At 47.7% G+C, this 14,282-nt stretch overlaps 1 protein-coding gene across 1 annotated transcript in view; it reads right to left on the minus strand.

Annotated features, from left to right (window-relative positions):
* DUS3L (dihydrouridine synthase 3 like) overlaps positions 1 to 14,042 on the minus strand; it is a 29,341-nt gene extending 15,299 nt beyond the window's left edge. Inside the window, exons 1-5 of the mRNA XM_081895554.1 lie at positions 13,898 to 14,042; positions 10,025 to 10,343; positions 8,299 to 8,904; positions 7,227 to 7,268; positions 602 to 754 (exon numbers count right to left, since the gene is read on the minus strand). Of these exons, the coding sequence (XP_081751680.1) occupies positions 602 to 754; positions 7,227 to 7,268; positions 8,299 to 8,904; positions 10,025 to 10,343; positions 13,898 to 13,932 (1,155 nt within the window). The 5' untranslated portion in view covers positions 13,933 to 14,042. The remainder of the gene's footprint in view (positions 1 to 601; positions 755 to 7,226; positions 7,269 to 8,298; positions 8,905 to 10,024; positions 10,344 to 13,897) is intronic.
* Positions 14,043 to 14,282: the final 240 nt, after the last annotated feature.

The following is a 14,282-nucleotide window of genomic DNA, read 5'->3' on the forward strand; positions in this document are numbered from 1 at the left end:
TTGGTATTCCAATTCAAATTGTTAGTTCAGCAAATCCTTGCCATTAAGTTTTAACCTGTTTCTGAGCCTATTTCTCATATTCCCTTAAAGCATTACAGCTGGAAACCACTTAATTTCTATCCAACATCATTCTAACATTCATTAATTTTACAATATTTCTGTAGATAGTCTTTAAATTTCTTCCATTCTTCTTCGGCCGACTCTTCTCCCTGGTCCCTGCAACTTTGCTTCTTGCAGTGAGGGAACTGCCGGAAGTTCCTCTGAGCTGGACCTCGGTGTCCGGACAGAACGATGGGGGTGGAGACGCTCCTTCAGGAGCTGCAGAGAGCTTTCTCTCTCCCTCTCCTCCCAACAGGAAGAACTCTCTTCTCCAACCTCCAGCAGCTGTGGGTAGGCAGAGGTGAAAGGGAGCACAGTCCGGCCTTTGCCACCAGCCATGGGGAACTGGGGCCACTTTCTGAGCATCATGGAGCCAGGTAGAAGACGGCAGCCAGAAAAAGTCCAGCAAGGCCATCTCCATTAGCCTCAGAAGCGGCTTGCTCCTGTTCTCTCTTCCCCCGCCCCCCAGTGTGGCCGTATTGTGAGTCTCCCTTCAATTTACCTGAACGCCAAAGAGATCCTCTGTGTTGTGTCTCTTCAGCAATGCCCACTCGGACGACTGCCCCTGGAGCAGGTTCGTGCAAACGGCCATCTCACCGCAGGTGACGTCCGCCCCAAACCGCTTGCATATTCTTCGGAAAGGAAGGTTGCCGCACTGGAATCCCCGGAAGAAATCAGGAGAATGGAGTGTTACGGTTGCCTCAGGGCAGGTCTCGAGACAGCGCAAGCAAGACACCATGTTTAAACAAAGACATGGCCCGATCTCACAACATGCAGCGTTTGAAGACTGAATGGGAATAGCGGCTGGCGCTGCAGCTAAGTGCCAGGCCTCTTCATCCATTTCAACCAATTCACAATTCCAGCTTTTCACCTGTTCCTAACCAGATGTTCCGATACGGTGGTATCTTGGTTCTCGGACTTAATCCATTCTGGAAGTCCGTTCCAAAACCAAAGCGTTCCAAAACCAAGGCGCGTTTTCCCATAGGAAGTAATGCAAAACGGATTAATCCGTTCCAGGCTATTGAAAAACTACCCCTAAAACACTTCTTCCCACCACCCCAATCAGCACAGTCTTTCAAGATCTCTCTCTCTCTCTCTCTCACACACACACACACACACACACATCAAAGCGGCAGGGCTTCAGAGAGCTGCCGGGACGCTTTTCCTCGCCGGCCCAATCAGCGCCAATTCTCTAAAATCGGAAGCATAACACTAAAAATGGAAAATCAGGACCTGTTCGACTTCAAAAAAACATTCGAGAACCGGAACGCTCACTTCCGGGTTTGCGACGTTCAGGTTCTAAGTTGTTCGTGAAATAGGCTGTTCGAGAATCCAAGGTACCACTGTATCTTGTTTTTGTAAGCCTTAAGCAGAACTCTCTTTCTCCCCGCACAACCAGCATGCTTTAATTGTCACAGCAGCCAGGGGGCATACGGGTTTCACTGTAAGAAATTGCAAAGGTGACAAAAATTCAGCTACATATGAATAACGGGGGCAGCTATTCTCGGGTAAGGAAAGGGGAGTTGGAATACCAGTTGGGAGTATGTGGTCAGCTATACAGTGGTACCTCTGGTTAAGAATTCATTCTGGAGGTCTGAAACTGTTCTTAACCTGAAGCACCACTTTAGCTAATGGGGCCTCCTGCTGCCACCGCGCCGCCGAGCCCGATTTCTGTTCTCATCCTGAAGCAAAGTTCTTAACCTGAGGTACTATTTCTGGGTTAGCGGAGTCTGTAACCTGAAGCGTCTGTAACCTGAGGTACTGTATGCTGATGACACACAAACTGAAGCACAGGACACAGCCTGAGGCAGTTAGCGGGCAGTTCCCTAGGCCAGATGGATGGGAGGTTACCTGCACTTAATGGGGTTACACTTCCTCTGCAGGAACAGGTTCATAGCATGGGGGAACTCCTGGATCCCCTACTGTCACTTGAGGTGCAGGTGGCCTCAGTGCCTTCCATCAGCTTCAGCTGATGGCCCAGCTATGCCCCTATCTGGACGGCGTCCCTTCACCCCTCCATGCCGGACTTGGAATCAACATACATCGAAGACCATCCACGTCCTGAGACGGCAGTGGCCACCTCAGGCCAGGCTTCTGCACCAAAAATCCAACAATCATGTGAGGAAGACACCACAATGCCGAGAGTCACCACAGAGTGGACTGAAGACCCAGCAGGACATATAAACCAAATGATCACAAGTGGATCGGTTAGATCCCCAAAGAGGACGGACCCAGTGGACTTGGCAGGAGCATCTTCAGGGCCTAGTTGGGCCCGACAGCTAAAAACGTCAAATATTATCTCTATTCACAATAGCTCAAGAGGCACACCTGCGCCAAAAGGAGAGAAGTCATCTACCATTAGTCAAAGGAAAATTACTGACTTCTTTAAATTTGACAACCCACCAAGATCAGCGTCCCCCCCTTCTCCATTGTGACTACCCAAACCTCAGTCAAATCTTCCCCCGTTCTCCCTTCTAAGCTGGAATATAGCAGGTTGGAAGGGGAAAAAATCTGACCCGGACTTTGTAAAACTAATAAACTCACACCAAGTAATTCTCTTGCAGGAAACATGGGAAGAGGGGAGAGTAGATATTAATGGTTTTGATGTTACATCATTACCGGCATGCCCGTCTACTAAAGGAGGCCGGCCTAGTGGAGGATTAGTTATAGCAATTTCCTTGAAAATACAGGCAAAACTCACGCTTGTAAACGCTTCCACCTTTGCAATTACAGCCCTGGTTACGGGGAAAAACTTTGAACTTGTTATAACAAATGTTTATCTTCCTCCTGGAGGCAACATTGCAGACTTATACAATAAATGGGGAATCTTGGAGGAACATCTTACTCTTTGTCACTCCAAATACCCCAATATACCCAATGTTATAGCAGGGGATTTCAATGCTCGCATTGCAACCAACTGGGAGTCTTTAATCAAAGCCAAATGGTGGATAAGCCCAGAATTCATTAATGACCTCTCCCTCCATAATCAAAGACTTTCCAAAGACAAAAGGGTAAATGAAGCAGGAACCCTTCTTTACCAATTGGTACTACGTCTAAACCTAGTGATTCTAAACGGGAATTGCCCGCCTGACGTACCGGGTGTTTACACACATAAGCTCCTCTGCAAACAGTGTCCTGGATTATATGTTAGTATCTCATGATATATTCCCCAAATTTTCCCATTTTAAAGTTGAAAATATTCAATTGAGCGACCACCTACCGTTGGTCACCATAATGACTATAGACTGGACCCCAGATGGAGACAGACACCCAACACATCTGATTACGAACTCAGTATTGCAAATCAAAAGTGTCAAATGGTCCGAACTACAGGCCCAAAAATACTCAGCATATTTTCAACAAGGACTAAAACAAGCATATTCAGGCTTAATCGAGGATTGTGATGATTATGACCAAACTCTAAGACTATTCTCGAATTTGTCGGAAGATCTAAGGTCTTTTTTCTCTGTCCCGACGCATAAAATAAACCGAACACAAAGGAAGATAGGTGCATTGTGGTTTAACAGTGCTTGTAAACAGGCTAGACAACTTCTTGGTAACATCTACAAAGAGTATAAAGCCTCCGGGGCAACAGTCTTGCCAAAAGAATATTTCCAAGCAAAATCGGCCTACAAGCAAATTCAAAAGGAAGCCAGACAGGAATGGCAAGCGAATCAATGGCGGGCAATCATAGAAGCCTCATCATCACGGAACTCCAGACAATTTTGGCTCCTTGTAAATAAAAGAACTAAAAAATACCCTTTGACTATTATTCCTGCCCCGGTTTGGGAATCTTACTTAAAAAATTACTTTGCCACAACTGACTGTATTGCTAACACAAGAGATGAATTCCAAGATCAGCTTCCCCTCTGGCCCCCCACGGATCCGGAAGACATCCATGATCTGATCGTTAAACTCAAAACAGGGAAAGCACCTGGGCCAGACCTGATCCCGGCAGAAGCTATAAAATACCACGCGGACTGGTGGGCCAAAGTCCTGGCGACCATCTTCGATGCCGTTAACAACTCTGGAATGATCCCGGAAGTATGGAAGGACGCTGTTATCGTTCCAATCCACAAAAAGGGCTCACCAGATGACCCGGGGAATTACAGAAATATCAGTCTGCTCTCAATAGTGGGGAAACTGTATGCCCGCTTCCTGCTGAGCAGACTTATCCAGTGGTCCGAAGAGAAAAAATTAATTGGGCCCGAACAAGCTGGATTCCGCCCAAAACAGTCAACAATTAATCATATTCTAATTTTACAGCATCTTGCCTGGAAATATTCCACCCCAAAGGGTGGCCAACTCTGTGTGGCATTCATTGACCTAAGGGCAGCATTCGATAGTATCCCCAGGAACATCCTCTGGGAAAAACTCACCCGCTGGGGCATCGACAGAAGGCTTCTCTGGCTAATAATCAAACTCCATGAGAACTCAGCGGCCAGAGTGAGATTCACCCCGGAGGGTGATCTCACCAATTCAATTCCCATTAACAGAGGTGTCCGACAGGGTTGTATATTGGCTCCATTCCTGTTCAATTTGTTCATAAGCGACATGAGGACTCCCCTAATAGAGGCTCAAGAAAGGATTCATGCACCCCGCCTAGCACTTTATCGCTGCCCTTTGTTACTATATGCGGATGACTCTGTCATCCTTTCCTTTTCTAGAGTAGGTCTCAGAAGGGCCTTGAAAATTTTTGGATCATATTGTAACGCAAATTCCCTTACAATTAATTATGGGAAATCTAAGATACTAGTTTTCTCAAAGAGCCGGAAACTCCATAATTGGAAAATTGATGGGAGAGCCATCGAACAAGTCTATAAATTCCAATATTTGGGAGTTTGGTTACAACATAACCTTAGATGGAAGGCCCATGTAGCCTATGTTACAAATAGAGCCAAAGCTATCTCCTTGGCGATCTTGCGATTCTTCTTCACCGATGGGGCCCTTCATATCCCATCGGCGTTGAAAGTCTTCAAGGCCAAGGTGATTCCGACAATTGCTTATGCCATCTCAATTTGGGGGACTTTTGTCAATCTATCTCACCTAGAGGTTATTCAAAATCAGTTTTTAAGAGGGATATTGAAACTGCCCAACTGTGTAAGTAATACAGCGTTACGCATGGAACTTAACACTGTATCCCTGGAAAACGCTCTGTGGAAGCACATACTTTGTCATTGGTTATCTCTATGGCACAATCTCCCAAACTTGTACTTGATACAATGTATGTGGAGAGATGATTTCCAGAGCCCATGGGTAAAAAAATTACAGCTGAAAATTACAGCAATGGGAATCTCCCCATCCAAATTATTAGAGCAGGACATAGTTCCAGCTAAAAGAACAGTAACCTGTAAACTAGAGGAGATGGACTTGCAGCAGAAAATGGTCTTGGGCAATGGTACCTGCTCACCTCTAAACCTTGGTTTATTACCCCTCTTAAGGCTCCCAAACTATTTGAATTCCTTAACTTCTTCGGCTCATAGATATGCCTTTGTAAAGGCAAGATTCAACACCTTCCCATCAAACGTGCTGAGAAATAGATTCTCCAATGGACAGATATCGCTCTTATGTGATTGTAATTGTGGGGCACCGGAATCGTTGCATCACATAATTCTTGATTGTGCTTTTCACTTATCGGCCAGGAGCAAGTTTCTTGCTCAATATCTTAAGGGAATTGCCGATGATACAACTGAAGCCAAACTGAGATATCTATTAAATGATGATGACCCCCTAAGATCACTCATGGTTGCCAGATTCTTGATCAGCGTCCTATCCCTAAAGAAGAGAAACGGACTCTTGTGTGGCTCGGATAATCCCTTTAAACCATGATCTATGTTTTAGGATGTAATTAGGTATTATCACCATTGATGTCTTCTATTAATTTATGAGCAGAGGGCGATGTTTATGTTACAAATTTTGTAATGTATGATGTTGGTCTTTTGTTTTTGTTTTGCTTTGGTTCTTGTCAGTTTTTTGTAAGTTTTGGAGGTTTTAAATTTGGAGGTTCAAGTACATTATGGTGGTATGGGAAACTGTCGTGTGATGGGCCAATGGCCGTAATAAAGATCAATCCAATCCAATCCTATCTGGACAGCTATGGCCTAACTACTGTCATCTATGCTCTGGTAGCCTCCAGGTAAGATTAATGCAACACGTTGTACATAGGGCTAGGGACGCGGGTGGCGCTGTGGGTAAAACCTCAGCGCCGAGGACTTGCCGATCACATGGTTGGCGGTTCGAATCCCCGCGGTGGGGTGCGCTCCCGTCGTTCGGTCCCAGCGCCTGCCAACCTAGCAGTTCGAAAGCACCCCCGGATGCAAGTAGATAAATAGGGACCGCCTACCAGCGGGAAGGTAAACGGCGTTCCGTGTGCTGCGCTGGCTCGCCAGATGCAGCTTGTCACGCTGGCCACGTGACCCGGAAGTGTCTGCGGACAGCGCTGGCTCCTGGCCTATAGAGTGAGATGAGCGCACAACCCTAGAGTCTGGCAAGACTGGCCCGTACGGGCAGGGGTACCTTTACCTTTACCTGAAGACGGTTTGGAAACTTCAGCCGGTGCAGAATTTGGCAGCCAAGTTGCTCACTGGGACAAGATGGTTTAAGTCTATTGCAGAGATCCTGGCCCAACTGTACTGGCTGCCGGTCAGTTTCTGGGCCTAATTCAAAGTGCTGGTTTTGACCTATAAAGCCTTGAATGGCTCAGGACTGTAATACGTCAAATATCACCCCTGCTCATAGGAACTGACCGGGACCCTGCAATCACCATCAAAGGCCTTTCTTCATGTGCCTTCTCCACATGGGGTCCAGAGTGGGGCAACACGAGAACGGGGCCTTTTTGCAGTGGCTCCCTGCTTGTGGAATGCTTTCCCCAGAAAGGCTTTTTCCCCCGGAAGAAGTTACTCTTCAACCAGGCCTTTGGCTGATTAACATCCCACAGCCTTTTAAATGTTTTTGTGGGAGCGGGAGCTATTATTTTGTTGTTTTAGTTTTAAATATTTATGTGTGCTTTCACCTTGTATTTTTAGGTTGTGAACCACCCTGAGATCTTGTGATGAAGGAGGGTCTATAAAACAAACAAACAAACAAACAAACAAACAAACAAACAAACAAACAAACAATCTACCTACCGTTGTTAAAGGAGCTAAATAAAGCTTCTCGCAGAGATCAAGCTGTAAGACAAAATCATGAATATACAAGTCATGGGTCAGGAAGGGTGAGGTAATTAGCTGTGGGCTAATACTTCATGCACGAATGATACTTTGGCAACCTCATGAGAAGAGAAGACTCCCTGGAAAAGACCCTGTTGTTGGGAAAGATGGAGGGCGCAAGGAGAAGGGGACGACAGAGGACGAGATGGTGGGGCAGTGTTCTCGAAGCTATGAACATGAGTTTGACCAAATTGCGGGAGGCAGTGGAAGACAGGAGGGCCTGGCATGCTCTGGTCCAGGGGGTCACAAAGAGGCGGATTAAATGACTAAACAACAACATGAATGAGTTTTGAAAGCAAAAGGACTAAACCCTCTCTTGGGCGCAAGGGCGAGAAATGCATTGCACTAGACTTAATATATATGAATAATGCAAACTGCTCAATTGTTGCCATCCTGACAAGTACAGTGGTACTTCGGGTTAAGTACTTAATTCATTTCGGAGGTCCGTTCTTAACCTGAAACTGTTCTTAACCTGAAGCACCACTTTAGCTAATGGGGCCTCCTGCTGCCGCCGCGCCACCGGAGCAAAATTTCTGTTCTTATCCTGAAGCAAAGTTCTTAACCTGAAGCACTATTTCTGGGTTAGCGGAGTATATAACCTGAAGCATATGTAACCTGAAGCGTATGTAACCCTAGGTACCACTGTAAAGATTCATCTTCAAGTCCTGTGTGTGGAGTCTAATTCATCCCTGAGGTTTGAAGGTGAAACCTCTGCATCGCTCTGAACAACTAAAAAAAATATACAGTGGACGCTTGGGTTATGAACGTGATCCATGCGGGAGGCACGTTCGCAACCCACAGCGTCGCATCTGCGCACGCGTGGGTTGCGATTTGGCACTTCTGCGCAAAGCGCGATTTAGTGCTTCTGCACATGCGCGACAGCCGAAACCTGGAGGTAACCCGTTCCGGTACTTCTGGGTTTCGGTGTGTCTAACCTGAAGCGTCTGTAACCTGAGTTATGACTGTATATGGTAACACAAACAGCCCTTACCTTTCTCTTCTCGCACGGCCGGAGTTTCACGAGATCTTCATCTGTCACAACCCCAGACGTTTTGAGTGCGGATTCCATTGCGGCCGGCGGCTGACTTGGACTCTCCGGTTCCTCCAGCGTAGGACCTTCGTTTGGCGACGAAGGAGCAACCTTGGCCGCCTCTTCTCCTGCAACTCTGAGATCTACGCTTCCTGGGGAGGCGGAAGAGTCCGCGGCCTCTCTCCCCGCGGCGGGGTGTGGGACCGCCGCTTGGTTCCCAGCCCCCTTCGCGTGGTTGGGCTTAGCTAAGCGGCAGAGGTACTGGCTGGACTTGTCGAAAGGGAACTTCTTTTTGCGCAGCTGCTGCTGGAGCTCTTTGCCCAGGCTGTTCTTCACGGCTGGCGGCTTCCCTTCCCGCTGCTTCAAGAGGCCTTCATTGATGATGTTCTCATAGTCCTCGCCCAGGTGGGCAGCAGCAAACCGGCAGGTGACTCCATACATGCACCTGCCGAACATCTTGAAGAGTACGCAGCTGTCTCCCAGGTCTGGCGGCTTGGTGGCCATGTATTCTTTGACGCTGTGTAGGAAACGGCAGCGTGCGCCGAAGAAGCACTTTTCGGCCCGTTCCTTCAACAAGAGAAAGAGGCTGCTTTAAAGGAGGGTAGCATAGGTTTTTAAATATAGACAGTATGAAGTTGTAGGTCATGCCCTGGTCGTCTTACACTCTACAATTCAGCAACCTCCTCTTTAGTAAAGGTAAAGGGACCCCTGACCATTAGGTCCAGTCGTGGCCGACTCTAGGGTTGCGGCGCTCATCTCGCTTTACTGGCCGAGGGAGCCGGCGTACAGCTTCCGGGTCATGTGACCAGCATGACTAAGCCGCTTCTGGCGAACCAGAGCAGTGCACGGAAACACCATTTACCTTCCCGCCAGAGCGGTGCCTATTTATCTACTTGCACTTTGACGTGCTTTCAAACTGCTAGGTTGGCAGGAGCAGGGACTGAACAACGGGAGCTCACCCCGTCGCGGGGATTCGAACCACCGACCTTCTGATCGGAAAGTCCTAGGCTCTTTGGTTTAACCCACAGCGCCACCCATGTCCCAAAACTCCTCTTTAGTCCCACCTTAATCCCCTCACGTCCAACAAGTGACCTGTGGCAAAAACCTTAAAAAATATATATGTATCTTTATTTACACATTAAACATTACACATAATGAAAATACATTATGTTCTGTTATGATGAAAAGATCTACACCAAAGAAATAGAAAAGAAAAGGAAAAAGATAAAGAAAAGAAAGAATAGAGTTAAAACAAAAATCTTATCAAGAACATACAATTTTTATGAAATACAAACCATCATCGATGTTGTTATATACATATATTCCCAGTAAGAATTTTATTTTCACCTTTTCAATTTTTCTTCCTCACTCTTAGTTTCTTATCTATGCCTGATCTCTGGCTTTCCGTGACGGAAACAAGAGCGCACGGAAACGTAGTTCACCTTCCTGCCGGAGTGGTACCTATTTATCTACTTGCACTGGCGAGCTTTTGAACTGCTAGGTTGGCAGGAGCTGGGACCGAGCAATGGGAGCTCGCCCTGTCACGGGGATTCGAACCGCAGACCTTCCGACTGGCAAGGTTTAGACCACAGCGCCACCCGCATCCCCATGCCATTAACAGGGCTAGGAGCTCTCAAATTTTGTCAATCTCTTCATCAAGTCCTAATCATCCTCACACATAGTTTACCTGGACGACTGAAGGGCAGAGGCGGTTCTTCTCGTAGTGAGTCGGCTTCATGCAAGGGCGGCCCTTATTCTGTCCCCGGGCCCTCTTTCGTCCCTGAGGATCCTTCGCAGTTCTGTTTTCCTCTTCCGGCGGGCTCTTTTCTTCTGCATTGCTTTCATCTTTTCCCACCTTCTGCAGTTTGGCAGGAGGCTCATTCAGGTCTCCACCGGTATTACTCTCTGCACCGTCCTCTGCAGCTAGCACATCGCCATCTTTCTCATTCGTCACCTCCCCTTCCCGATCAAGGTACGTGTGGAACTTTTCTTTTGTAGAGAGGTACCTATAAGGGAGAAGAGTTGTGAAGCTCCGTGTCCACACCACATCACCTACGAGTGATGCTTCATAGAGACAGTGAGGGGGGTTAAGTCACCAGAGGGCTACATTTTTGTGATTTGCCGGTTTTTAACTCAGAACTTAAATACAGTGGTACCTTGGTTCCAGAACGGCTTAGTTGTTGAAAAAATTGCTCCTGAACGCTGCAAACTTGGAACTAAGTGTTCTGGTTTGTGGAAGTTTTTTTGAAAGCCAAACATCCGACGCAGCTTCCAACTGAGTGCAGGAAGTTCCTGTAGCCAATCGGAAGCCATGCCTTGGTTTTTGAACAGTTTTGGGAGTCAAACGGACTCCCAGAACGGATTAAGTTCAAGAGCCAAGGTACCACCGTATAAGGGTTCTGTTTTACCACACGGTGACAAAAACATTTCTCATCAGAAGAATCTGCACCCCATCTGCCAAGAATGTTTCAATAGTTTATTTATTATTTCCATCTTATCTCCAGTGGTCTCAGGATTGCATACATGTTCCTCTGCCTACTCCCCATTTTATCTTTCCCACAATCCTGTGAAGGCTGAGATATTGTGACTGACTCCAAGGTCACGCACTGAGCTTCATGGCTGAGAGGGGATTTGAACCCAGGTCTCCCAGGTCCACGGGTGGTGCTGTGGGTTAAACCACAGAGCCTAGGATTTGCCGATCAGAAGGTTGGCAGTTCGAATCCCGGTGACAGGGTGAGCTCCCGTTGCTCGGTCCCTGCTCCTGCCAACCTAGCAGCTCAAAAGCACATCAAAGTGCAAGTAGATAAACAGGTACCGCTCCGGTGGGAAGGTAAATGGCGTTTCCGTGCGCTGCTCTGGTTCGCCAGAAGCGCCTTAGTCATGCTGGCCACATGACCCGGAAGCTGTACGCCGGCTCCCTCAGCCAATAAAGCGAGATGAGCGCCGCAACCCCAGAGTTGGCCACGACTGGACCTAATAGTCAGGGCCCCCTTTACCTCCCAGGTCCTAGTTTAATACTCTAGTCACTACACCACCCTGTGGGCTCTGAAATAAAAATGAAAACCCCCCACACACGCTCCAAGAAGCTCCATGCAGATGTGTTTGTCTTTTTAAAGGAGAAAATGATCCATCAGAGATTTGTGTCATGAACGAAGGTTATGGGTTTAGGAAACATTCAAACAGAGGCATTCATAGGAATTGGGATTCTCCTATAAGGGAAGCCCTGCTGCACATGTTGCAAAGCTACCAAGATACAATTTGCTTTGCAACCATTGTTATAGAAATGAAGAGTTGCAATGCAAGAATTCCCAAAATGCAGTTGTCCCCCCCCATCCAATTTGAAACCTGGCTTAGTTCTGCAAATGTGCTAGCGGTTTTATTGCTGCACCACTTGGTAGGCAGATTATCAGAAACTACAGCTTTATAACAGAGAATGTGCTTTGCATGTGGGGAAACTCCAGGCTCATCTTCCTTGGAAAGGTTCTAAACTGGGGAAGACCCTCCCTGCTTTACATTAGACCATGGCACACTCCCTCCGACAGAAATGTGCTCCAACTGGGCATGAGGCAGCTTTTTCTAGGCAAAGAGCTCTGTTGTGCATGGTCTGTTTTGGAAAGTGACTGAGAGTTTAACCCTCCTCACCTTCCCCGCTTTTTAAAACCGGCCAATTGCTATTTTTATCTGATTAGAAACTTTGTTTAAAAAAACAAACCACCACCACCATTCAGAGGCTTTCAACCAGTTATATACCAATAAAAAACCAAAAACCCAGTGCCGATCTGCTGCTCTGCGTTGTTGCTTTTAACGGCTTCCTACTAGGGCAGGGTCAGCAGCCTGAAATTGGGGATGGTGGTGTTGAAGGGGAAAATAAAGGTGGTTGGTTTTCTTTTGGGGGGGTTACAGTCAGTGGAGAGGAGGGCTACCTGCTTTGCATGCAGAAGGCCTGGGGTTCAAACCCCCCAGTTGGTGGACTTTGAAAGCCCTAAATGGCCTTGGCCTAGTATACCTGAAGGAGTGTCTGCACCCCCATCGTTCTGCCCAGACACTGAGGTCCAGCTCCGAGGGCCTTCTGGCGGTTCCCTCACTGTGAGAAGCCAAGTTACAGGGAACCAGGCAGAGGGCCTTCTCGGTGGTGGCTCCTGCCCTGTGCAACGCCCTCCCATCTGACTTTTAAAAGACACCTGAAGGCAGCCCTGTTTAGGGAAGTTTTTAATGTTTGATGTATTTACTGTGTGTATAATATTCTGCTGGGAGGCACCAAGAGTGGCTGGGGAAACCTAGCCAGATGGGTAGGATATAAAAAATAAATTATTATTATTATTATTTGGGCATCAGCCTAGGAGTGGGCAGGCCCATGGTAATATTCTAATGGGAGCTGTCCAGATGGGCAGGGTATAAAAAATAAATTATTATTATTATTATTATGGTATCAGCCTAGGACTGGGCAGGCCCAAGGTGTTACTCTAGTGGGAGCTGCCCAGAGTGGCTGAGGAAACCCAGCCAAATGGGTGTGGTATAAAATAATAATAATAATTTGGGCATCAGCCTAGGACTGGGCAGGCCCATGGTAATACTCTAATGGGAGATGCCCAGAGTGGCTGAGAAAACCCAGCCAAATGGGTGTGGTATAAAATAATAATAATAATAATAATAATAATAATAATAATTTGGGCATCATCCTACGACTGAGCAGGCCCATGGCAATATTCTAGTGGGAGCTGCCCAGAGTGGCTGGGGAAACCCAGCCAGACGGGCAAGGTATAAATAATAAATTATTATTATTATTATTTGGGCATCAGCCTAGGACTGGGCAGGCCCATGGTAATATTCTAATGGGAGCTGCCCAGATGGGCAGGCCCAAGGTGTTACTCTAGTGGGAACTGCCCAGAGTGGCTAAGGAAACCCAGCCAGATGGGTGTGGAATAAAATAATAATAATAATAATAATAATAATAATAATAATAATAATAATTTGGGCATCAGCCTAGGACTGGGCATGGTAATATTCTAATGGGAGCTGCCCAGATGGGCAGGCCCATGGTAATATTCCAGTGGGAGCTGCCCAGAGTGGCTGAGGAAACCCAGCCAAATGGGTGTGGAATAAAATAATAATAATAATAATAATTTGGGCATCATCCTAGGACTGGGCAGGCCCATGGTAATACTCTAATGGGAGATGCCCAGAGTGGCTGAGAAAACCCAGCCAAATGGGTGTGGTATAAAATAATAATAATAATTATTATTATTTGGGCATCAGCCTAGGACTGAGCAGGCCCATGGCAATATTCTAGTGGGAGCTGCCCAGAGTGGCTGGGGAAACCCAGCCAGATGGGCAGGGTATAGAAAATAAATTGTAATTATAATTATTATTAATATTCCAAGGTCACACGCCCCCCACCCCCAGGGAGGACGTTGCAGGGAGTGCAGGAGCTACAGAGCGACCAATGGGTTCAGCACAGGGCGGCTTCCTATGTTCCTTGGGGTGCAGCACCTGGGCAGGGAAGGAGGGAGGGGGGTCTAGGGAAGGTTTGGGGTGCGGAGGGGGGCACCCTAATACTCACTGGGCTCTGATAGGGGCCACCCCAGCAGCCTCCATTGGGGCGGGGGCGAGGGCCGCACCCCACAGACCCCCCCCCAGGCCCACACCCTCCGCCTGCCGAGCAATTCAGACACGGAGCGCGACGCCCCTGCAGCCCCACAGCGTGGCTTCCAGCACTTCCGGTCCCGAACCGGAAGCTCCCCGGCCGCTTCCGCTTCCTCTCCCTGCACCGCGGAGGCCGAGTTTCCTAGAGCGACGCCGACCAGGGAGGAAGGGCGAAGGATTCTAGCGCCCCCTGCCGGAGGTTTCCGTCTAAGCTCCCGCCGCTGTTTTTTACCTTGCGAGGGAGAGAATGTTGGGAAGGAGGGAGAGGCGGGGCTTAGGGGGAAAGGAGGGTTGGGATTGGG

Source organism: Podarcis melisellensis, assembly GCF_964234715.1.
Source record: "Podarcis melisellensis genome assembly, chromosome: 18".
Lineage (NCBI taxonomy): Eukaryota > Metazoa > Chordata > Lepidosauria > Squamata > Lacertidae > Podarcis > Podarcis melisellensis.